Consider the following 25,366-nt stretch of genomic DNA (forward strand, 5'->3'; position numbering starts at 1 on the left):
CCATTTCTCACTGCCAGAAATGGAATTTACTCCTACTGTTATACTAAAGCTTGAATTTCATACTATGAATGTTAAAAAGGCAAAGAAAAATAAACCCTTTTTCTGTGTCTGACAGGCTCTGGCAAAATCTATTACCTTCGTCCTTCATTTTTTCTTGTGCATGTGTGGGTTTTTTCCTTTAAATGAACTTTTCTCTTTATGTATGCATTTTAAATAATTGTCTAGGATATATTATTTTTGTGGGATTTTTTTCCATTTTACACTAGTCTTCAATTTTTTTCTTGTCACTCACCCAACATTTTTTCCTGAATATCAGGTAAATTCCATGAAAATTCCTAAAGTTCAGTCACTTTGGGGATTATTTAATTTATTGTTCTTCGGGATTAAATCTTGAGAAAGAGTACCTAATTCATTGTCAAAATACCTTCTGATCTCATGTCTTATTAAATTCTATTGATTCTCCAGGCCAGGTATAACTGTTATTTGTAGGAACTGTGTTCCTGAAAGGCTGAAAAATTAAATAAAACTCTTCCAAAAAACTCCAGTAAAAAAGCACTGGAATTAATTTGAAGAGAAAGGAAAATTTTACTTTGAGCCTAGGTCTCTTTCTCAGCAATTGGGAAATGCTTTTATATGGTACTACAGGAACGAAACCATACTCAGAAGTGCCAGCTAAATTTTGCATTGTATCGAGGCAGGAATAAAAAAGCTTAATTTTGCCAGAGGTAGCCAAATAAGAGCAGGTCTGTATAAAACCTGTAGCTTACTGACAGTCCATGCCCATGGTTTTTAGAGTGATGCTTTTGCCAGCACTGCTGCACAGTGTGGTGCATGGTTACAGATGAGTGAGCACAGTGCTCTGCTCCCCAGGACAAAGATTTCTGCCCGCCCCTCTCCCCCCACTTTTCCCAGCTGGCGCTTGCACACGCTGGGAGCTTCTGCCAGCTGACAATTACACATTTGCCATTTGTGAACAGTGCTGGGAAACATACTGAAGAGATGAGGGGTTAATTATAATTAGAGGTGTGGTGATTGAGAAGACAAGAGTCTGGATAGGTTGAAGACAACTTTAGATGTTGTAACCAATTCACCTCCAAGCTTTCATCACCACAGGATCCATCAGCTGTCTTTTAATGTCTTCATGTTGCAAATATGGCACTTTTAACAGACTTTAATAAAACTTTGCAGGCCTGATGGCAAATGAGATCAAGCAATAGTGCAAAAGAGGAGAATTGCAAAAATAATAATTTTGTAAAAAAATTTTCTACTGAACAAATTTCCTGGTGCACTGTGTTCAATGGTAAAAAACCACCGAATTTAAATCTGACCAAATACTACATGTGGGTAAATCTGAACAAACAGCTATTGGTAAGAATCAGATATGAGTGTATCTGTTAAATAATAGCATAAATCAGTCACTTGAGAGGATTTAGAAACCAAGACACCAAGGAAATTAAGGTAACTTTCAGAGCCAACTTGATTGTTATATGCAATCATATGAACAGAAAGACTTTTACCGGATACTTTAATCCAGCAGGTAACTCTTTAATGAGAGCAGACACTGGAATTTGGAGATGGAAAAATACCCCACAAGATGAGACTGATTACTGAATTTACTTAGTATTACAGAAGCTCTCTTTCATCAGGAGCCTTTCATGGTAGATGAGACAGTTTCCTTCATCCCCAAGTGCTCAGGCATGAGAAGGGAGAAGTTAGGGGTAATGCTGTGGCATCTGCTTGCAGCAGTACGAAACAGATTATTGCTAACAGTTTTTTCTGTCTTTAATATTGTGGCAAATATCAGTCATATGGTTGTGCTGCTAATTAGACATCTTCTGTGGAAGACCAAAATCCAGGACAATATGGCTTTGAGAAAATACAATTTAATGAAACTAAGTCATATTTCAGATACAAACCACTTGTCTTCTTGGCACAGCAAAAGTGCTGAGATGGTTATTGAAACAAACACCTGTTCCTATGTGTAAATCAGGAAGGAAGTTTATACATCCTGTCTGCAATCTCAGACTCTGCACCCTCCTAAATTTAGAGACTACTATTCTTCCCTCTTGCTACCTCCAAGTGGCACAGGGGAACAGAATCTAATCCCTTTGCATTACCATAATGTATATGGTTACATGCTAGATTTCCCATAGACAGCTCTGGCTTTAGTATTCCTTAGGGTGGTTGTTGTGGCTTACAGACCTAGATGGATTTTTTTTTTTTTTTAAGTCTAGTGCTTTCTATATTATATTGTTCAGGTGGTTTTAACAAGAAATAAATCTATTCTTTATTATTTAAATAATATATTCCTTAGGATTTTGGTTGGTGAAAGAAATTATATATAAGCACAACTTAGCTACAAAGACATCTGATAGGGGAGTAGTACAGATTGAACTGTTGAATGAATCCTACTGGAACAGGGTTAAGAAGAAAAATTTGATGCAAAGATGGGGATTAAAAAATTTAGTTTGTAAAACATTGTAATAATCAGAATACATTATCAGGAGAACTGATAATTTGTGTAATTTAGGTATTTAAAAAATACTCAGAAACTACAGTTTTCTAAAAATGGTACTCATATTATTTCATCTGTTCTAGGGGCCCAAGTCAGCCATTTTCTCTTTGCATATAACTTTGAACTTTTTCCAGTTGGCCATATGGACAAAGCCAGCCTGTTAGAAGAAGAAAATAATTTAAGTGGATAGATAAATTCTGTGCAGACCCTCTTGCCTTGATAACAGGATTTGCTAATTTTATTTTCTTGTATAGATGAAGCCATTGGAATTCTATCTTTTTTCTTTACTGAGAGAAGGTTTTTACCTCTGATGTTTCATGGTCCTCTGGGAAGCATTTTTAATGTTTCTAATGAAATATGTTTTTAGCAGGATAGAAAAGTCAGTGGCAAAGTGAGGCGTTTTCAGTTAAAACTAATTTCATACCTTTGAGGAGCATCCTCTTTGTATCTGCCCTGTTACAGCATTAGAACTGTTAAAATCTATTTTTTTATTAGTATTAGGCAAGCAGAGATACTGAGATATATGTCCATTTGTAGCAAGCATAACTGCAGCTGAAGCTGAGCAAAGAACTAAGGTATGAGCACAGAAGTGGCTCATGATTTCAGGATGCTGAAGAGAGAAGCTCTTCTTTTCATAGATGTGGGCATTTTTCCTATCTGTGAAAAGTACTGTTGTCTGAGCAGGGTGGCAGCAGTAAGACACAGTACCTTAAAATGGGCAGCTCTTTGCATTCCGGTGATTTGTGTCCTTCACATCAGAGTATTTTGATATTGGCTTTCCAATAGATGTGTAGTGTTCCAATGTCTAAAGGGGCCATGAGTCCGTAATATTAACAAAAGCTGATTTTGGGAATGTCTTGTGAAAGTAAAGCTGCCAGTACATACATACTTCAGTTTGTTTTCAAATACACGTGTATCACTTAGCTGTTTTGTATTTTAACAAGTAAAACTGATTGAATCCTGCATGATCTTAGAATGTGCATGTGTTATTTATTTAACAGGTAAGGTTTTACTGTATTATGTAATTGCTACTTTTTGATGCAAAGTGTTTTTACTCTTTATTTTTTCTTTCCTACTATCTCTGGTGGTGAAGGATATTCAGAAATCCTTTTTGCAACCTCCCCAGTCATGCACACTGTCCGTCCAACATTCTATAAGGGTATTGTCTTCCTTTTTTATCATTATCAATGCAATAGAGCCAAAATCCTATAAGGGCTTGCACTTGGGGCATTTGCAGTCCATTCAGTGCCACGTGCCATAAAGGGAGGAGCGTACCACCTTCATACTTCCCTTCTGTCCTACCACTTCCCATTACCCTGACAATGTTCTCACTTTCCAGCTGTCTGCATTTTACTTCCAGATGAATAGAAATAATCTTCACAATTTTGGCAGTTAGGTACTTTTTAAGTATTAGGCAGTTTTTATGGTACAGAGCATGCTCAGTAGAGTACATAGACTTTAGTTTTTGATTTCATAGTGTAGTAACTGCCTAGGATTCAATTTCAGAATACAGTACGTTAGTCACTAATTTCCAGTAATGGAACCAATGACAAATGTGCTATACTTTCCCTCTATATGGTCTAAAATAACATAGTAACTTCTTTTAATATTTTTTTTTAAATGTATGAAGTCACAACTGCATATTCTGCTTTGTTTTTCTATTGTGTATTTAGTTCAACCACTTTATCCAAGGATCAGAAATGTTACAACAGCTGCTGCTGAGACCTATGCCAATATCAGTTGGGAGTATGAGGGACCAGATCATGCGAACTTTTATGTTGAATATGGTGTAGCAGGCAGTAAGAAGTCATTTCTTTAAATTCTGCTAAAGTTTGAGATGTATTTTTGAAGATTTTTGTAGTAAATGGGGTCTTAAATTGACCCAGTGTTAATGATAGCTCTTAAATGTCTAGAATTATTTTTTAATTTTATCAGGAAGATCAAATAATTTTGACTTTAATAAACTTCAGTGTTTAGCAGGTATTTGATGCTTAGATAGAATATGAACCTTTGTTCCTTTGTATTATTTTATAAATTCTTTTGAACATGAGCTTCTGAAAATGTAGGTTGCATGAAGTTGTTTATCATTAAATGATTACATGTGCAAAAATATGATTACTTGCATTAAAATGGGATATAAGAATTTTCCTAAATTATGCCCGATTCAGGAAAGAAAAAAGATTAAATAAGATATTATTTATTTAATTAAACCTTACAATAAAATAGAAATCAATTTGTGTTCTTTTATTGCCTAAAACCAGATTTAAAACTTTGATAATACTGGTAATTAATACAAAGTTAGCTAATAAAAGCAAGATACTTCTTTTCAAATACCCCATCCTGCTCAAGTTATCACTAAAGGTGACTAATCTGCAAATTGGAATAGAAATGCATTTTTCTGGATATTGGTCAAAGAAATAGCTGATACTGTCCTAGAAAAAAGATGTGAGAGAGATTCAGATTTTGAAGTAGAACTTCTTAACCAACGTAAATATTGATTGAAACTGCCAAAGTGTCATTTAATTAAATGACTAAAATCTATTTTAATGTATCTTATAATTACGAGTTCAAGAAGCATTTAAAAATAAATTAAATTTGTATTTGTTCAGTACAATGGAACAAATGTTTAAAATAGTTTCATAATTACTATACAATGTCGTCTTCAATATATTGCATGCAATTTATTAGTCATAATTTTATATAACTTTATTATTTTTGAGAGAACAGCTATTTTTCTTAGATGATCCAAACTTTAGTCAAATAACTGTCAGTATTCTGTCTAGAAATTTTCAGTAATACAGAGAAAATTAAAATTCCAACATGTTGTTTTCCTAAAATTTTTATAGGCAAAGAAGATTGGAAAAAAGAAATTGTAAATGGTTCTCGAAGCTTCTTTATCTTAAAGGGTTTAACACCAGGAACAGCATATAAAGTCCGGGTTGGTGCTGAGGGCCTGTCTGGTTTTAGGAGTTCAGAGGATGTGTTTGAGACAGGTCCAGGTGAGGCGCACTGTACCAATTCTGTACCGTAGTCAGAATCATGGTAGACCAAGTGCTGAAATGCTGACCTGCTTCTAGCCAAGAGATGTTGCAGCTCGAATCTTTGCATGTTCCTTTTTATAGAGCAATGTTAAATTATTTTATAGACTCCTAAATAATGCCAGTACATTTATATGTAGGTTATGAATGTTTCCATCCTTTCAATTCACTCTGCTTTACTGATGTTTGTACTAGGGGCAAGATATGCCCTGCTCACACTCCGTCTGTGTGCTGTGCACTAAAGATGACCTATTTCTTATGTTTCCAATTAATATAATTAGATGGCTGTACTTAAACAACGTCTCTTTTTATAGAGCTAAAATATTTGCGTAATCAGAAAGTGCAGATTCAATTTGATGTTTCATATAATCTATTTATACCACTGTTAAGACATTCCTACTTGTAAATCTTTCTTTTCCTGCCATATACTGGTTTTATATGGATTTTGATGTCACACGTACATCCTGGGAATCAGTAAGGCTGTTTAAGTTCCTTATGTTCATATCGCAGTCCTATTTCTTCATACGCGAGTCAGCAAAGCCTGCCAATTTCACTCAGAGGAAAGGTTCTATTGGAAGTTTGTTTGATGTTATGCTGAATATGTTGTTGTCATTGCATGCCATGTCATCAGCATGTTCTCAATCAGCTGTTATGATTTTTGTCTTTATTAGCCACTTCTGCTCATTCCAACCATTTTGGTCAGTGCATAGTTATATAGCAGTGGCCCCACCAACTCCAGAATGTTGTAAGAAAGTAATTGAAATATGAAAATACATTTGAACATTATGTAATAATTATCAGGCAACAAAGTAGATAATCAGTATGCCAGTTTGAAAGTGAGCACTTTCTAAAATCATCCTTTTTTTTGCTTTGTTTTGTTCCATTTCTGTTCACAGTTTATCATGTTGCAGGAAGGTTTGAGAACTTGGTGCTGAATAACAGTGCCAGGCAAATGTATGGTCTAAACACAGAGCCAGAAACAGCTAGTGGTACAAAAGCCTACCTGTAAAATTTTATGTAAATACACATCCAAAGACTAAAGGAGCAGTAAACAAAGATCAAGACTGTAATATAATTCAAAACAAGCTGAATGGAAACGTTCCCAAAAGCATCTTTCTGCATAAAAAATACTGAGCCAGTAGATAAGGATTCCTGTACTTACCCTGTCATGTTGACTCATGCCCTTGAGTCCTAAGGGAGAAGGGACTTTAAAGACACTCCTTTCTGCCTCTTGGTAATGGAAAGTGTCAATGTTCAGCATGAAATTGTAAACAGCCTATTTCTTACAGAAAAATCTCGTGTCACACTGTCTTCAGCCTAGGTCAAAGCTTTTAAACACTGCAGAAAGATGGAGTGGACAAAGAGGCAAACACTGGAATATGTCCTTAATTAGGAATGAAACTTTGATGTTTCATATATGAGGCTTTTCCCACAGTTTTTTCTTTGACAAGTATTCCTATGGAGCATCTTCACAGTCTGTGGGTTTATCTTTTTGGGCATTCCCAGTACAGTGTTCTGCATTGACTCCTGCATTAGTGGTTCACCAAGATGCAAGGTTTTTCTGCCTGAAGCAAGTAATTTGGTTAGCATAGGCAGGAAATGTGCCATTTTAAAAGATGCACAGAGATCTAGAAACCCTTTCCTACTGGAAATGCAGTAAGATAATACAGGAAACTGCATAAAGTAAGTTTTCACCTTTACTCTTTAAAATTTCCCATCTATCTTGCATATTTTTATGCATGAGTTGTTTGGCTCAATGCTATTTCTTACTACATTTGAATGTGAATTGTGCTTTTGCATTTTGTCACAGTATGTATTATACAACATTTAATGCCTTATTATGAATGCAGATGTGCAAACTTCAAAATACTTTTAACCTTAATGTGAAAACAAAGTTTCCTTTTATTTTGATTTGTAGTTCAGAGGAAGATTCCCTTTGTAATTTTTTTAATTGCCACTTTTAAATGTTTTTATATGTATTTATGTATGTTTATATGTGGCATAAAAAGTATAAATATCTAGGTATATAAATGATATATTTGTATAACATGGAGAGACTTATGCAAAAATAGTTTAAATTATTGTGCATATAAGAGTCAGTTTCTAAAAATCAGAAAACATAAAAAAGGGCTGAGAAATCTGATTGTATCTCCATAATAACCAGGCACTTTAATGCATTGAATTATTGAAATGAAAATCAAGTCATAGCTTTGCCCAGTAAGACCAAAAAGAAGCATTTAAAGAAAGAGTTCATTTTAGCCTAGTACTTCTAAAGTGGAATACACATTGGTCTTCTGTATGGAGGTACTGTATCCAGACATCAGAAGTACTTTGTGTTTTCATAGAATCTCTCAGGAATGTGGGAGCATTGACAGCTGCTTTTCCAAGTACCTGTCTCAGACTCCTTAACTAGAAAACAACACTGAGACATGGGCTGTCTATTGGGCAGCTCTTCATAGAGTTTCATACTCTTGGGTTTTGGGTCTGGAGAAGAACCTGAAGAATGAATAAGATAGGTTTGGATGGATGTTCATCTTCCTTTACTTCATAATTTCTTCCGTCTGGAGCATGCATCCCGAACTCCTCTCACCCTTCCCACTTTCTCCCAACAGCAAATCCTAAGTCCAGTTGCCTGTAGCGAGTTTCCAACAGTGGAGTAGAAAATACGCTTCATCAGAATAATCCTCCTACTGTGTTGGAGCCCAGTAGATCCAGATCCTAGACCACACAGATAATTCCTGTCCTTATTAGTGCCTGTAGTTTGCTTATTATTTACATTATCTTCCAGCTGGAGTCAGCATTTGGAGAGAAACAGTGCCAAGGAAAGGCTTCCTAACGGCATTGTGTTTAGCCCTCACTAAGGCTAAATCATGGCAATAATGATAAATTGTAGGATGAGGTATGGGTTTGAGGAAAGAAAGAAAGCATGATGCTTAATAAGGTTTTAAAGGATGCTTCATTGTTGATTTTTAGTCGAAATTGAGTATTAGGGCCATTGAATGACCCATCTGTTTCCCCATTTCAGACTGATGGGAATGCATTAGCTAATGATTATTGGCTTTTTGTTCATTTTGAGAATGCAACTGACATGTTTGTGTGAATTATAATTTGCAACTTCATTTCAGTAGTTTAATTAATGCAAAATGGTTGAGAACAGTTTTGAGGTTTGTGGAAAGCAATGTAGTATGTGCGTAGATTTTGCAAAGTAGTTGCTAAGCTTAAATGTTAGCAGACTTCTTATATACTGAAAAGTAAGTTCTGTGCACATGTACTTGGAAACATTTTGAAAAATGAAAATTTTCACAAAATACAGAATCACTGTTTTTCTTAATGCTATCTCTTTTTCACAGTGAATGTTATTCTTTAATGAACTGTATATTGGCTATTATTTATCTGAATTAGCATAGCATTTAAATGCAGCAAAACATAATTTTTCTTCTTTTATCTCTAGCAATGGCGAGCCGGCAGGTAGACATCGCTACTCAAGGATGGTTCATTGGTCTTATGTGTGCTGTTGCTCTTCTGATCTTGATTTTACTGATTGTTTGCTTCATAAGGAGGAATAAAGGTGGCAAGTATCCAGGTATGCTATTTAACAAGGATGGTAAAATTCATCTGTTGGTAACCCATTAAGACAGATCCCAGGTTTACTGGAAAATTACATTTGCTGCTGGTTTACATTTACACTGTGAATATGGCAAATCAGTCTTATAATTTGGTGGACCTGACAGGAGCAATCTGCCTGTTGGTAGAAAACTTCAATCTATTTCAGCATAAGAGCAGGACCTTCTTCATTCCCAGAGGGTCATATCACTATATGACCTCTCTAGAGAGGTTTGAGCTTTGTTTGAAACATCACCACTAGTGCACATTCCACTTTGTGAAGTCCAGTGCAGATGGGTTTAATTCACTAACATGAGTTACGTTAGAATTTATTTGGTCAGAAAGTCCAAATCATAGCCACTGGTTTTTTAAAGTTCGGGGAATGCATGTCATAGGACAAATCTCTTCATATGTTATATTGTTTCCAATACCTTCAGTTCTTTCCCAGAATCTGTGTCATCTTCAGCTTCTGCATTTTTGCAGCTAAGTTTGAAGTTACCATCCTTCATGTAGGCTGGGCGTTTTTCTATAATTTTTTTTTTTCTAAGAAGAGGTGAATAGAATAAGGGTGGTTTTGGTATTAGGTCTAGGAATGTCCAAGTATGTTTTATAATTTTTTATTAAAAATTGGAACTACACAATGTTTACTTGGAGTGAACCACCATCTAGAAGAGGGTGGAACAGAGTTTTTGAGTGAAAGTGTAGAGGGAAGTTGGATGCTAAGGTTGTCATTACTTTGTGGATCCCTGATATTCTGTCCTTTTCTCTGCTTCTGCAGAAGAAAACTTATTAGTTTTAAAGTATACATTTTTTTATGCACAGATACCTATGCATATGCACACACATGTATAAAGGTGGATCTGGACTGTTTGTAAGATTTCCAGAATCAGTATGAACTGGTGTTTAGAGCAGTGACTTCTTATTTCTGGTGTCATTGCAAATGTACTGTTCCACAGGTAGTGACAAATGGAAAGCACGAAGTTATGAAATCTATGAAAATCGAAGCTATGAACTCCTTTTCACTATAATTTTTGCATGTCATCGTGAGCTTGCCGGTGGTTTGTAGAAAATAACCAATTACTTCAGTATGAAGTTATAGCAGCCTGATATATCTCAAGGTGTTATGTGTTATTGCAATTAGGGACTTAGTAAATATTGTCAGGAATGATTCATATCCTCTTAAATAATGGCATGTACAATGATGTACAAATTAAGTGTGGAAATTACCAGAGTAAAAGACAAGATATTGTGTATTGGATTGTATAACTGTATCTGCTAGACAAGGGAAAGATTTGAATAGATGCCAGAAAAACAGAAATGAAAAGGCAAAGGAAAGAACCACAAATATATTATTTTATCCTGTCAACAGTCTTAATTTACAGGACTATATGTAATCTGTAAATGTCTGACCCCTCAGGTGCTAGCGGGTTTCTGTATCAATGTGCTACATTTATTATTTTCTAGGGACAAGTTATATGCCTGGATTTATTCCCACCAGTGAAAAAGGATTAAGCCTAAAACCAGAATGTGCAAGAGATACAATTGTGTTAAATTTAGGTTCCAGTGTATGTGCCTTTATGTTGGGGTTGATCATGTTGTAGAAAAGAAGAAATTAACAAACCATGCCTAGTATTTTGAGAATTATTAATACTGAAAAAAAAAAATCTAAATTCTCCGGATTCTTACTACATGAAATTAAAGCAGAAAATGTACAAACTGAGAGTGAACAAAAGTGAATCTGATTCAGTTTTATCAATCAGTATGAAAAGAATATCAAGAAGAAATAGAGAGCATGGTTAAGTAGAACTAAATTATTCAAATTTGGTTAAAAAATAGCTGTATTAATAAGTAAATAAGTTACTTTAGTAGGATTTTAAACAAATTTTGAACTAATTTCTTCAGTGCTAGAAATGAAAGAAAGAAATTTCTGGTAATACAAAATGACATAGTCATTTCTACTTGAACAAAAATAAAATTCTGTAACTAATTAACAGATCTTTTTCTTAAAAAAAAATTAATAGCCTAAGGCCCCATTTAAAAAAATTGGTTTTATTCAAACCATGTTCCTGCCAAATGTGATCAGTTTGAGAAATTAAGGTCTGAGACTTTCTCATCTTGCAGTTTCATGATAAAAATTACTATTTAAAATATTTTAGTGAAGGAAAAGGAGGATGCACACGCTGATCCAGAAATACAACCTATGAAGGAAGACGATGGAACATTTGGTGAATACAGGTGAGCAGCTTATGTGGTTTGTCATGTTCACTGTTCATGTCACACATCTACTGTATATAGTATCACACTTATTAATTCAAGACTAACTTTTTTTTCCGTGTCAAAGATTCTGTATCCACTGTTATGTAGAACTAAAAATAGCATTTCAACCACACCATTAGAAAAAAAAATGTATCCAAGCTAAGTGTAAGCCATTTGCTAATTCAAGGGGAAAAGCAGATTAAAACACAATTGTATGTGTTTGAAAGTCAAAGTGTGGAATCTTTATTTACAAAGCCATCTTTCAGATAGTTCAAATTCCAGATACAGTGTCCTTTCAGTTAGGGAACTATGTTGAGCGTTATGATTTTTGAAAATAAAATTTCTAACTGAAGCCTGATAAAGACAAACTGGTGTTAAGTTGACTGGAAAACAAATGCATTTAAAATGGCTGCCAGTACTAACATCTAATCCAATAACAAAGAAGTGATGTTATACACAGAGGTGAAGGAGTGTCCTACAAGAAAGCAAATCTCCCTTTCATGTATTTCAGTACAAGATATATAGCAAGCAGCTTCAAAGCATGCAACACAGCTCTTATTCCTGACTCTCTTCCTTTATAGTAAATGCAGTCTAGCCAAATCTGGCATTACCAAAAGCATACCTTGGCAAATCTATTCATATAACAGCTATGAATATAGCTTACTAAATAAGCAGTTTGTTTTTTGATTAGTACAAGAAATAATGTTATTATTTTCTAAATAGGTCAATATGATTATATTTTACATGGCTGCTATAATAGACTCTATAGTGCGTTCCTGTGTCAAAAGCAGTGTAGAAGTCCTTTATTATTTCAAAGATTTGACAAATGTACATATAAAAAGCAGTTTTTTTCAAGAAGGATCTACTTTGTTGCCATAGCTTCTTCATAGAAGGGAAATGTACATCTTGATCTGACAGGACAAGATGTACAGTTCTGAATGCGAAAGAGTAGTTTCTGTTTATTCTTAATAATTCTTAATAATTCTCTTAACTCTGTTCTTAGGTTAATGAGTTCAGAATATTATTTTATTACAGCTGTGTGTATGAATTACCTAATTTGACTGATAAAAGGGGAGGTGTGAAGCAATCTTTGGGAGCAGAGTTAAAAAAGTACTGTATAAGTTTTCCTGGGAAGTCTAGTTTGCATACTGCTTTATGCATACTTGCTCCACTCGTTCTTGATACAGTTCTTGCTGGAACTTTCAGCAGCAGAAACTGACCTTTGTACAGAATTGTACAAATGATATGACCTCAGTACATGTTTTCTCAGGCCTGGAATAAGTATTCAAGTCTGCTTTCATGTGTGACCTGTAGCAAGATTTGAATTTATGTCTCCATATTTAAGTGGCTTGAGTTAATCTAAAGAATGATCTACAGCTTTATTAAATTATTTTATAATGCATTTATTCACTTATGTCTGGTGAATATGGGCAGATGCATTGCAAGCTTTCAGACTTGTTCACATGAAAGAGTTAATTCTATGTACCCTGCAAAAACTCCTTTCTAAAATGTATTTCTGTGTAATTAGTCTATATTGGGCTTTCCTCTTTTTTTCTTAGAGACAGGGCAGCAGCAGCAACCAGTCAGATTACAGAAGATATCTTGCCATCCTCTCTGCAGCCCAGCATCACTGCAGTCACTCAGTTCCCAGTTTGTCTGCCTCACATGATGCGGTGCTTCTTTGAGGAAAAAGGGTATAGGGTTTCCCTTGAAAAAAAATGTAACTTTTGAAAGATCTAGGAATTCGAGTATTTTGAACTTTTTTCATCACTTCAGGTCCATGTCTGCTTGGACAGGAAAGAAACTGGACAAGGAAAAGAAAAGAAAAGGTAGCTGTGCCAATTCTCCTGAAGCAGACCCTGTCTTTACCAAAGCAAAATCTGTGAGATCTGACAGATCCAACTTCTTCAGAAGGTCAGGGGATCAATACTCCAGCACCAGATCAGAGACCTCCTACACCAGGAGGAGGGCTAGGCAGTCTTCAGAGCTTACAAGGGTTAGTTCTGTCTCTGCTTCCCTCTGCCAAGAGGAAAAGAGGTCAGACGAATGGAAGTACAGGCATGGCTCTAGACATCATGCTTCTGAGCAACAGATAATGGGGTCGGAGGAGGGCTCAGATTCTCAGGCAGGACAGCCATCCCCTTTCCAGCAACCCCTCAGCTGCAACTCAATTGGTGGCTCACTGGCAAGGCAGCATTCTTCTCTCCAGCACTGGTGCAGCCAGACCCCAGACTGCAGCTCAGATTCAGAAGACACTCAGAGCTCCTGCCACAGGAAGGTGAGACCTACTACTACTACTACTACTCACTTCTCTGAATATGAAAAGAATTCACTAATGAAATCTGTAATCTTGCCTGAGCTGGCTACTGTCTTAAAGGATGCTTTGACAGCAGCCAGACAAAGCATAACGTCTGTGGCACAGGCTAGATCCCATTCAGTAAAACATCCCAGGGTACCAATTGCAGAAGTTCCTCTGGTTCCTTTAGAAGCATCTGGGAGAAGTTCCCAGACTTCTGAGTCTGATCATATGGACAGTTTAAAAGATCAAACAGTTTCTGTGAAGAGGAAACCTGAGGCTGACAAGGCCTTGGAGGTTGAATCAGCCCCTGAAGATGGGGAGATGGCATCTGAGTCCCCTACAGAAGATCCAGAAGGACCAGATCCTCTGCGTAGATTTGACATGGAGAATCAGAATTACCTGTTTGAACACATAAAGAGGGTGTTAATGCTAAAATCTTCCAAATCTGAATGCACTTCAGAAGAACTGCTTATCCCCTCTGAAGAAGGCAAGGTAGATAATGCACTTCCTATCCATTCAGCTGTAGAAGATCTTGTCTGCAGGATTTGGGGTAATCCTGAAGCCAAGCATGAAGCCCCAGCAGTCCTACATAAGCTCTATCCTTTTCCAGTGGATAAAGTTGCTTTGTGGGGGACCTTGCCTGAGGTAGACAGAGCACTGGTTACTGGTGATTCTGTACTGTCAGTGCCTGCTAATACGGATGCTCTCCCTAAAGATCCTACTGACAGAAAGATTGAGGAAGCAATTAAAAGATCTTTCAAGCTAGTTGCAGCCCAGCTTGGAGTATCTATCTACTGCACTTACGCTTCTAAAGCTTTACTAATATGGTTAGAGGAAGAACGAGTGAGATTCAAAAAGAAATGGGTCCCATCTGGTGCCATGCAGAGGAAACGCAGGCTGTGTAAAATTGCAGCTAATTTTATCCATGATGCAGCTGAGGATTCTCTGACACTCACTGTTAAGAATGTGGCGTGCCTCACTGTCGCCTGGAGAGCTCTCTGGCTGCGTCCTTGGAGCTCATCGCAAGATCTAAAATGTAAACTGCTGTCTTTACCGTACACAGGGGGCAAGCTGTTCGGTGAATCCTTAGTTCAGATCATGAAGGATTTCTCAGAACACAAACACTCCTCACGTCACATGAAAAAAAAGAGCTCTGTTGGAAGCTCTTCCTGTTCTCCTCACAAGTGTCTGAGCTCCTTGCGTTCTCCTCCAAAGTTCAAAGGAGGGAAGGGAAAGTATAAGGTCTCACAATCATTTCATGCCAAGTACGAAAAGACATCTCACTTTCAGAGAGATATCAGACCATCAAGAGGAACTTTTTAAGAACACAGACTTGCTTCCTAGTTTCTCAGGAGCTGAGAAGAGTGAAATGTTTCAGTATTTCTGGACAAATAAACCCAGTGCTTAGAAAATTAGTTGTTTCAAGATTTAAATTATGAAGTTACTTAAATCTTAATGACAAATTAAGACATTCTAGAGAAATCATAGCTCTCAATTTTAGGGGAGAGTTTTTTCACATTTCATTTCTGGGCTTCCCAGTGGTCTTGAGATGGCTTGGATTTGTTTGAAGTTTTGCACTCCTCAACTTCAACTAAGAGAATACTTTCTGCGGGAAAGCTGGCTGGTCTGTGGGACTAGACAAAATCAGATTTTTCTGCCATACTGATCTAGTGAAGGAAATAATGCTTGAAGAAATGCAAGTGTTTCAGGAACCATGGAATGATTCAGTGACAGTTGTTCCTGTGAGTGGATGGATTCCTTCAGTTTTACATGATAAGGGAAAACAGTGCCTCTGTAGCAATCTGCACTGCATTCTCAGTGGTTTTCTGAGTTGTAGAAGGCTGAGACAGTAAGCTGTGGACAGTCATTGTCTACACCAAGAACCTGCAAGAAACAGAATAACTACCACAGCTGTATGTTCAGGTCAGTGTATGTGTATAAATCAGCCTAAATTTTCCTCCTGGTCCCTAAATCGAGAGGAATTAAGAGATTACAACAGCTACAGACCCGTGGGTTCATGGGTAGGAAGACTGGAAGCAAGCAAGTACAAGGGAAGGATGAAAGTCCAGCAGTCTGCAGAATGTTCTTAGGAAGATAAAACAGGACAAGGCAACTACAGTAGTAGGATTGCTAGTTTGGTAACACAGGATATTTGCACATTTTGGTGAATTATTTTGCCTCTTTTCTTCAATATTTTGACAGAGTATTTTTCCTAAAATTCTAGGCTATGAGAGACTTTGTGGCAGAGAGTTCTGGGATTGCTAAATAATATATTACTCTTCCTTCTTGTTCTGGGTTGATTAACAATGAGAATGTAGTCTGTAACTACAACAGTAGTTTTTTTCTCTTGTGGTTACTTAACTTGCAGCTTAGGTGTGTTTCCACAGGGACCTAGCCATGATTTGTGCCTCAGCACTGTAATTCTAAGCTTGGTTGCTTTCAGCACAAGAGATTATCTCAATGGACTTCCTGAAGAACTGAATAGTCCAGTTGGATTTGGCAGTGACCTTACTGTATTCTAATTTACACACATGTAATTTCTTTGACAATTCTTAATTCTTGAATACTTGTGTGATTAACAACAACTTTTTCAACACATTGGTTTTTAAAGCCAGAGCTTAATCATCCAGTTTTTCCAGCTTCTGCCAGGATTGAAGATTGAGTATTACAGAGATGTTAAAGAGAAACTACTCAGAAGACTAATATAGGTGTGCTTAAGTCTTAGCTAAATAAGAAATAGTAAAATGGTTTAAGTCTGGATTGATACAAGTTCATAAGTTTGCAGGGAAGATATTTGTCACCTGCACAGTCCTAATAACTTAGGAGTGTGAGCAGAAATCTGTTAGGTATAAGGACAGAGATTCTCCTGGAGTGTGCAGGGAAGCTACAGTGGAAGGTACTTCTGTGGCTTTACCCAATTGCTTTTACTTAAACATTTCTGGGCTACTGATGTGAGGTCACAGAAAAGGAATTTACTGTCAACAGTTTTCATCTTCTGCACCCACTTTCTGTGTCTCATAGCCCACAGTGCTTTACCTACTTTGTTTCATGTTGCCTTTCACCTGACAGCTGTGCTATAAGGAAAAGTAGTATATTGCTAACCATATATTGAGTCTTTTTGCATGTCTGTGAATGTGGCAAAATTTAGTTGGGAACTAGTTACCTGCTGGACTGCAGAGGCACCGTAAAAGTGTCTTCCCCATTCTGACTGGTTGCTGCATGTACCCGTTTCTAAGGAAGAAAAATTGAAAAGTTGAAAGAAGAAAGGAGATTTCAAGGTACATATTTCTTTCAATAACTGATAAGCTTGTGAAATGGAATTACTTTTTTTAAACAAATAAATTTGTAATTTGCACTAATGTTACTGTAACCTTCCTACTTCTTATCTCTTAATAATTAGCTTCAAGTTTGATGTGTTTCATTAAACTAAGAAGAAAAAAACCCATATATTCATATAATAGTAATCATTAATGAATAATATTTAAATCACACCTTTAGAATATGCTTTAATATTAAATACTTTTCTTGCAAGAAAAGAAGTGTATGTGGTACATATAAGTACTTCTCAAAATGATTGGTACATATGAGTCTTCATTCAGAAATTTTCATCCTTAAAAAGATACTAGTATGGAATTTATTTATACAGCAAAAAATAGTAGAAGTTTGACTATACTTAACTTCCATGGCTCTAAATAAAGAATTCATACCCATTCTCACCTCATGTTTGGTTCCCTCCTAGTATTGTTTTCTGACTATTAATTATATGCACTGCATAAATGACACTTTTCAAAAACTTCTTCGGTTTCCCACTGTAACTTTAGTCAACCCAATTTGCACTTTATTTTTTATATCAGAGTATTACACTAGGTAAGTATAAAAGTCAGCAAGCAAAACCACAAACAGAAACTGAAAGAAGCTAAGATTTATCCTGTTTGCATTTTGGAATAGTTTTTTCAACAGTTGTAAGCAAGTTTGGCAAACCTTGTGGGTGCGGTGTCAAAATTTATGCTTTACCATGTTTTGGCAATATAATATATATTCTACAGCCTGAAGTGTTCTATAGCTCATCCTAATGCAATTCAGCAGCTTTTGCAGTTTGCTTCTTGGCAACAGATAACACATTCATTTCCCCAGAGCACCAGAGCCCCTTCTCTGTTTCGAACTCCCAAGGTAGCAAAAGTGCTGTACAAAACATTGATGTGTTCACTTTTTTCTCCTTCTCCTATTTGTTGGTTTTTTTCCTCTTTCTTCCTCAGTTTCTTTCTCTTCCACCCAAAACATTGTGTTCGTCTATGAGTCAAAATCCAGTTTGATACAGAAAAAATGGTACCATGGCATATGTGTCCTTTTTCTGCACCAGGAGTGTAAAGCACCTTGGATAATCCCACTTGTTTTTCCACTGCCAGAGTCCAGGCAGAACATCTCTCTAGACTTATATAGTGCAACAAGTGAAGGAATCCCTGGGTTCAGCTTTGATGTTTGCATCTGCTGTGACTGTACTCTCACACCAGTGCCCACCTCCATGCAGATACACTCCTGGGTAAATCTGCAGGTTTTTTTGGTTTTAATTACAGAGATAGTAGAATTCATACCCTGACTAAAATACAGAAAAATCGTATACACAATGCAACCGTGTAAGTATTTCTTCATTGTTTGTCTTACACATAATCTTTGTTTGCAAAAATATAAATAAGGAAACCATAAGAGCAACACAAGGAAGAAGTTCCCATACTCAGATTTTTCTAAATTGTAAAGGAAAATCAAGTTTTCACAGGATTAAACACAAAAATGTTGATATTTTTAATACAGTAATTGCGTATTATTTATTTATGTATATTCCAACCTAGTGAATTACACTGGCTAGGGTCATACTTTAGAATATTTGCACAGAGATTCATGACCAATTGAAATATGATAAAATTGCAATTTTAATTTATTTTCATTTCTGCATCTTATGTTGTAAGGAATTATGAAGTTATTCACCTAAAATTAAACAACAAACCATATGCCATATGTTCTCTCCTTAACAGTCTTACCCAGAAAGCAGGTCTTCACTGAGAGTAGGACTGCTTATAATTTTAAAGGGAGGACCTGGTCTTCATTTGACTAGTACAGCCTGTTTTAATGACTCTTAATTCCTCCTGATAGTGGCATTGGAGAAACTACATTGTGTATGAGTATTAAATACTCAATTCCATCTTCATCCTTTTAAATACAGAGTCCTTCCAAAATCAACTCTCTTCAGCAATGTCTCTGTAATCTGCTTGTGTTCACAGTGTTACAAACATTTTCACTTTGCTGCTGGATTCTTGAAATTCTGGAGTATAGTCTTTTAAATGTTACTGGCCTGTATGTTTGCAGCACCAATGAGCACAGATCAATGACAGACATTTATCCTCATGCCTTGTACACAGCAATAACTAAAACATCAAGCCTGATACAGTCACATTCGGAGGTTTTGCTTTGGTGTCCTTTGAGCATGAAGATTTTCTTACACGTAAATAAGAGAGATATTCCTACCACTTTTTTCCGGGTGTGTATGCAGAATGATAAAATCTCTGGTATGCTTTTTCTGTAAGTATATGCATATTAGAGGTGTCCTTCTTTTAGAATGTGACAACTTAGTGTCTTCAAAAACAAAAAAAAAAGGTGATGAGATGAGGAGAAACAGCTTGATGGAAAATGGGTGTAGTGGTTTTCTAGCAATAGGTTCTCAACGGGGCTTTTGTTGGTTACCTATATGAACTGTGTGGCCTTGTACATCCTATGTTATATATATATGTATGTATATTATATATATATATTTGTATATATATGGTTTCTCTGGGAGTTCAAAGGTTTAATTAGGAGAAAAAAATGCATTATTTGAAGAATTAAGATATTTGGTTTTAGGAATTAGAGGGTTAAAATAATTTGCTGAGTAGATATTCAGCCTAGTGTTCTGGAAATCGTAAAATGTAATTTTGTTTCTTTGATATTTTGTATGTGTTTCTTTATATTTCCCATGAGCTGCGAATCTAAATAAAAACCCCAAACCACTTCCTTTTTTTGTACCCTATATGCAAATGAGGTCACATGTTCTGTTTAAGACAAGGTAAATAATTGCACCCAAAAGTGCAGCTGGCAATAGTGGGTTTCAATTCAAAATGCTTTGGAGCTGCTGCTGAAATCTTCGTCTTGAAACTGAAGTGCAGTGTAAAGGGTTCTGAAAAGAGCCCAACTATATCTATTTCATGAAATACAAGCCTACCACAGCTGCAAATTTATTTGAGGATGCTGATGGTGCTGCAGCTTTTCCACTGACAAAGGAAAGACCACAGCACTTTGCTACAGAGATCTCTTCTACTGGCCTTTCCTTCCTTTCCTTTTTCTGTTGTCCTCCAAATCACCATCATCATTGTCAGAACATTGTCATGGAGTAGGGGAGGGAGATGGATCTGATAAGAAATGAAAAAGAATAAGCATGTCCTCAACTCCTCAATTCTAGCTACTATAAGCTAAATTGTTTCTTACCTGTAATACAGTAAATATTGTAACAATTTTAAGAGCAACTTATTATTGATAAAATACTGATCACTATCAGGATATGGACTTTGCTTTTCTTCTTAGGCTATTTTCATTTGTTTCTTCTGCACCCTTTTAATGGAATATGTAGGTCTCTTGAAAGGTAAGGTTGAAAATTGCAAGTCTGGCCTGCATTATGTAACAAATTATTTGAAATGCAGCACTTTTATTTTCTTTATACTAGTAAAGAAAATCAGTATATTTCATTTAACCAAATTCATTCTTCATTCATTTTCAAGGAGTCAAAGAAATTAAGAAGTTTAACAGACTAACTTCACAGCACATCATAAGCTTGTTACTTTGGAGAACAAACAAATTATTTTTTTATAACTTTACAACCCACTTCTTAATGCTTGCAGTTGCATCTAAATGACTTCCAAGCCAAGGGCCCAGGTATTACCACTGAAAAGTGATGCACGATGGGGAAAAAAAAAATCACAACTCCTCCTTCCTCCGCTGACGACATTCTCTGTTTAAGCCATTCTTGCACCATGTTTTCATGTGAACTGCATCATATTGATTTGTCTCTACAATGTGATGTGGGTTTACTAAAGGATTATAGGGCTGCACACATGCTTTTCATAAACTCTGCATGCACAGCTGATTTTGTCTTAATAAATAATACATCAGTTAATTCCATGTTTGTTTGTTTGTGTCTCCAGTGATGCAGAGGACCATAAACCTCTAAAAAAAGGAAGCCGGACACCTTCAGACAGAACTGTGAAAAAAGAAGACAGTGATGATAGTTTAGTTGACTATGGAGAAGGTGTAAATGGTCAGTTCAATGAGGATGGCTCCTTTATTGGACAATACAGTGGTAAAAAAGAGAAAGAACCTGCAGAAGGAAATGAAAGCTCTGAGGCTCCTTCTCCTGTAAATGCCATGAATTCATTTGTGTAACCACAGAACTCGATCCCCTTGTATCTTCAGTTTGTTTAAAGCACTTGTACATCCTCCTTCTCATACTATGAACACACAGGTAACGGAGCTCCTCACCACCAGATGTTAATGCTATGAGAATATGCAGGTCAATACCATTACACAGCATAATGACACAGTAAGTGGTATGTTAGTGTGGATCAAAATAGAAAATTCAAATTTTGTTCAAAACTTGGGTATTTTTACTTTTTTTTTAAAGGAACTGACACAAACAATAACATCAACTTGTAATTTTGTTTCCTGTTGAAAACACAGTATAATGCATGGAAAAAAAGACCCTACTCAATTCACAGATAATCTTGTGTACACTATAAAAACATGGTTTGACAATTTGTTATGCAGTCCTCAGCTGAATCCCTGGATATGAATTCCGTTCTCATTGTCAGAGTGTTATAGTAGTATTATATAGAACTTCAATGTCTTTGTGGACATTGTTGTGAAATTGGTGACTTAATGTCTAGCTATCATATGTCTTTTTGCAAGACAGTTAGGAACAGTATGTACAGTATATAATTGCTAAATGATTTAACTATGACACTTGCATTTGCTGATGCTTAATGAGACCCTATTATCTGCTCTTTGCTCCTATTACTTTATAGCCTTTTTAATCTATCAAGTATTACAGCAGTACAGTGTTCTATTTTTACATCAAAACACATTGAATTGATTTTAGGGCATAAAAGATACGCATTGCAATGCATTTTGGAATTTGTACAGTCACTAAAAGAAAAACTTTAAAAATGAGAGAAAATATTCCAGAAAACACAGGGCAAAGTACATTCAGTGCCTTTATACAATATGCATTCCGTGATGCGCTGTACTACTAAATCAGTTGGTGCAGTAAACTGTGATTAGCAGACTATTGTCATTGCCAAATAAAGGAAAAATGTGATGAAAAAGAAGTGTTATGAAACTGTTGTGCTAAAAATGAAAAATTCAAAGTATTTCAAATTACATAATGAAGAGTATGATTTTTATCCTTAAAAAAAAAGCTTTCTACATAGTTACAGCACAACATGTTTTCATGGCCTTAGAATACTTAAAAATGAAAACAAACAAACAAACAAAAACCCCAAAATACAACCAGAGCTAAATTATTTACTAACACAGCAAGGTATAAGCTCTTGTAAAATAAATCATTAAAAACCCAAACCAGTTGAATCCATCAGTGAGAGCGCATTTCCCTCTGTGTCCCAGCCTGATCAGTGTGGCAGCTTTGTAATTATCTCCAGCCTGAAGCAGTGTGAGGGTTATCACTCAGAACCACAGCATTCCATCTGACAAGTGCTAATACGGTTTATTGGTAAAGGATTACCCTTATCGGTTAAAAAATTATTTTCTCGCATACTATATCAATCAAATGTTTACCTCCAAATATAAATTTTTATAGCAACCTATGGTTGAAGGAATGCTCAGTTTCATTTGCCAATAAATTGGTTTTTCATAACTTGCATCAAGTTTAATTTTAAGTAAGCTTTTTATATGTAGATATTTTGTTGAATTTGTAAATACACTTAAAGCGTAGATGCTATATGCTTCTAGGTGTTCCAGACAAATAAACCAAGAAAGCTTATGTTGTACTGTGTAAGAAGTACTACAGCCAATGGTGTGCATGGTATTTTAAAGCATCTACTTTAATTTTTTTTTTTTTTTTTTGCTGTGAAAACAAAATAGTGAACTGTTCTGCTCATTTACTACAGATTCCAGCTGAACCATTCAGAGCTTTTGCCAGTGCACTACATTAGCCCATAGAACACCTTGCAGCTTTCATGTATATATTGTAGGTAAAGCACAACTGAAGTAATCCCAAATGTAAGCCAGCTGTAATAAGCTTCTTTTGCACCTTTGAGCTTTCCATTGATCAGGTTTTTTTAATAGAAACCGAAATGAATTATATGAACATTGATTACAAAGCACAAAGAGAACATTTCTTAACAGGATTTGCCAGTGGTTTTGGTAAAAAATAAATACCATTTTACTCTTATTTAATTGTAGATGCTGAATTATCTGTGCATGTGGGGGTAAACATACAGGCTCACTTCTGTAATAGTGCAACAGATTTTGTATTAAAAATAAATGTGGTTTTAAAATTTCACTGTTTGTTCTGTTTACACTAGCAGTAAAAATCACATCGGATTCATCCTGTAATTAAGGATTCAAAGGGGAAAAACAGCATGAAACAACTCTGGCAGAGGTTGTTCCCATGATGTTACAGAACTTCCATTACTGCCACCAAATTATTTACAGGAAGTTGCATACCTTCACATGCTACCATTTGAAAAAATATAAATTTGTCTGACCGTTTCCCATTGAAATTTACTATTTGAATTTTACTTCCATGGATGTTTTTATTATTTATTTAGTCATATTACTGCAAAGAAAAAAAACCTGAAACAGTCATGTTCCATACCTGTAAGAGTGAATAAGAGAAAGTGAGAATGTTGATTTGAAATTAAGAGCCCTCAGATAGGATCCCAGATAGGGATTTTTTGTCCTAAAGGAATTGTCTGACATACAAATTTATGGGTATCTGTTTTTAAATTATATATATGAAGTGAGGAATTTTTAGATATAATCTTTTACAGTACACAAAATCCATTGCAATGCTCTTTTCATATCTTGTCTATTCTGTATATGAATGGAAACAGACTGGGCAGGAGGGCAGCTGTTCTGCATAGAAGACTGCAGGAGAACCATGGATTCCAAGAGATGCAGGTGCTTCAGGAGATGCATCCAAAAGTTGGTGTGTGGGCATGATGCTTGAAAGAAGGATCTTATCACTGAATCAGAAGCCATTCTGTCAGCCTTTCCATGTGTAATTGGAAACTCCTGGATATTTCAGCTCCTGTCATCTGCACAGACTCAGTTCTGGCACTTCCATCTTCAAATATCTTCACACTATCTTCAGGTATTGGCTGCCTTGGGTTTTGTACAGGTATATGTTGATTTTTGCAGCAATATAAATTGTCTGGGAGATATGAAATACAGCTGTTTCTGTTTCAATTAAAGAATATTTCCTGAAAAGAGGGGTCTGAGTTCCCTAGGCTTAGTTGGGAAGAAAGATTTCATACAGTAACAATTTTTGGAGACACACATATGTTGCTTGTGCATGTTTCCCCAAAGTGTACTAATACGTATAGTTGCTGCATTTTCATTTTACTGATATATCTTTGCTTTTGGCTTTATTCTCACTGAAGTGATTGTATAAATCCTGAGGGAATTAAAGAGGATACACCAATGGTAACTTTTCTTGTAATCTATTCTCACATTGTTCCTAGGAAAATACAGTTTCCTCATGGCTCCATGTAGCAGAGGCAAAGTGGCCAAAGTTTTGGGAACCAAATTCTCTTTTCATGCTGTCTGGTCCATTTTAAAACAGAAGCCCTAGGAATTATATATGAAGAAATACTATCTACAATGTGGAAGTGTCTTTTCTGAAAAAGAATTGGGGAGAAAATCAGAAAGAGGATGAGATTCCAATAATTTCTGAAAAGCAATTGTCCTTTGCCATGTTTCTGTCCCGCTCTTTCTCTCTTTTCCTCCTTCATCTTCCTTAGGAAAGAACATTTCAGAGAGCTGGCAGAAGCAGCAACTGGTTTTGTGGGAAGATGGAAATAACTGAATGTGCTGCTTGTAGGAATCTACCCCCAAATGATACCCCTAGGGTGAAAATAAACCCAACTGGCCATCATGTTTTAATCTCTGAAGGGATCTCTGGCTGCTCTTTGTACATGAGAAGTGGAAACTTTAGACCAAACTGTCAAGATAAATACATGTCAGCAGGACTATGACAGACAGTAGATGTGATCCATTGTGACTGTTAGCAAGGAGGAAAATGGTGATGCCTATGTTCTCATGAATTTTGGCAGCAAAAATATACACGATGTTCCTTACTGTGCTCACATGTAAATGAGCTGGTAAAGAAATTTTGGTCATGTTCAATACCTGAAGGATGGATTCTTCATTTGGGATTGAAGATGTTTGCCCTAGTGTGAATTTGGCAGCACTGGCTTTGTCCCTCTGGGAAAGCTGCACAGGATAAATTTGAAGCCAGCTGGCAAGTAATGGGTTTGCATATGTTTAAATTGGAGAGAGGCAGGGCAGCAGACAGCTCCTGTCACCAGGACCCAGTCAGCCTTTTGACCTGTTTTG

The 25,366-nt window shown here is 36.1% G+C and overlaps 1 protein-coding gene across 10 annotated transcripts in view; it reads left to right on the forward strand.

Annotated features, from left to right (window-relative positions):
* The window catches only part of NRCAM (neuronal cell adhesion molecule), a 105,498-nt gene extending 81,040 nt beyond the window's left edge, over positions 1-24,458 (forward strand). For 3 of the 10 annotated variants that reach the window (XM_017733122.1, XM_017733124.1, XM_017733123.1), the window contains 6 exons: positions 3,609-3,674; positions 4,189-4,314; positions 5,362-5,514; positions 9,005-9,136; positions 11,313-11,391; positions 13,189-17,432. In XM_017733122.1, the coding sequence (XP_017588611.1) occupies positions 3,609-3,674; positions 4,189-4,314; positions 5,362-5,514; positions 9,005-9,136; positions 11,313-11,391; positions 13,189-15,034 (2,402 nt within the window). In that variant the 3' untranslated portion in view covers positions 15,035-17,432. Of the gene's footprint in view, positions 1-3,608; positions 3,675-4,188; positions 4,315-5,361; positions 5,515-9,004; positions 9,137-11,312; positions 11,392-13,188; positions 17,433-20,937 lie in introns of those variants that run through there. The other 7 variants (XM_017733126.1, XM_017733125.1, XM_017733127.1 and 4 more) reach the window with 3 other exon arrangements.
* The last annotated feature ends 908 nt before the right edge of the window (positions 24,459-25,366 follow it).

The sequence above is a fragment of the Corvus brachyrhynchos genome, unplaced genomic scaffold (genome assembly GCF_000691975.1).
Source record: "Corvus brachyrhynchos isolate BGI_N302 unplaced genomic scaffold, ASM69197v1 scaffold32, whole genome shotgun sequence".
Lineage (NCBI taxonomy): Eukaryota > Metazoa > Chordata > Aves > Passeriformes > Corvidae > Corvus > Corvus brachyrhynchos.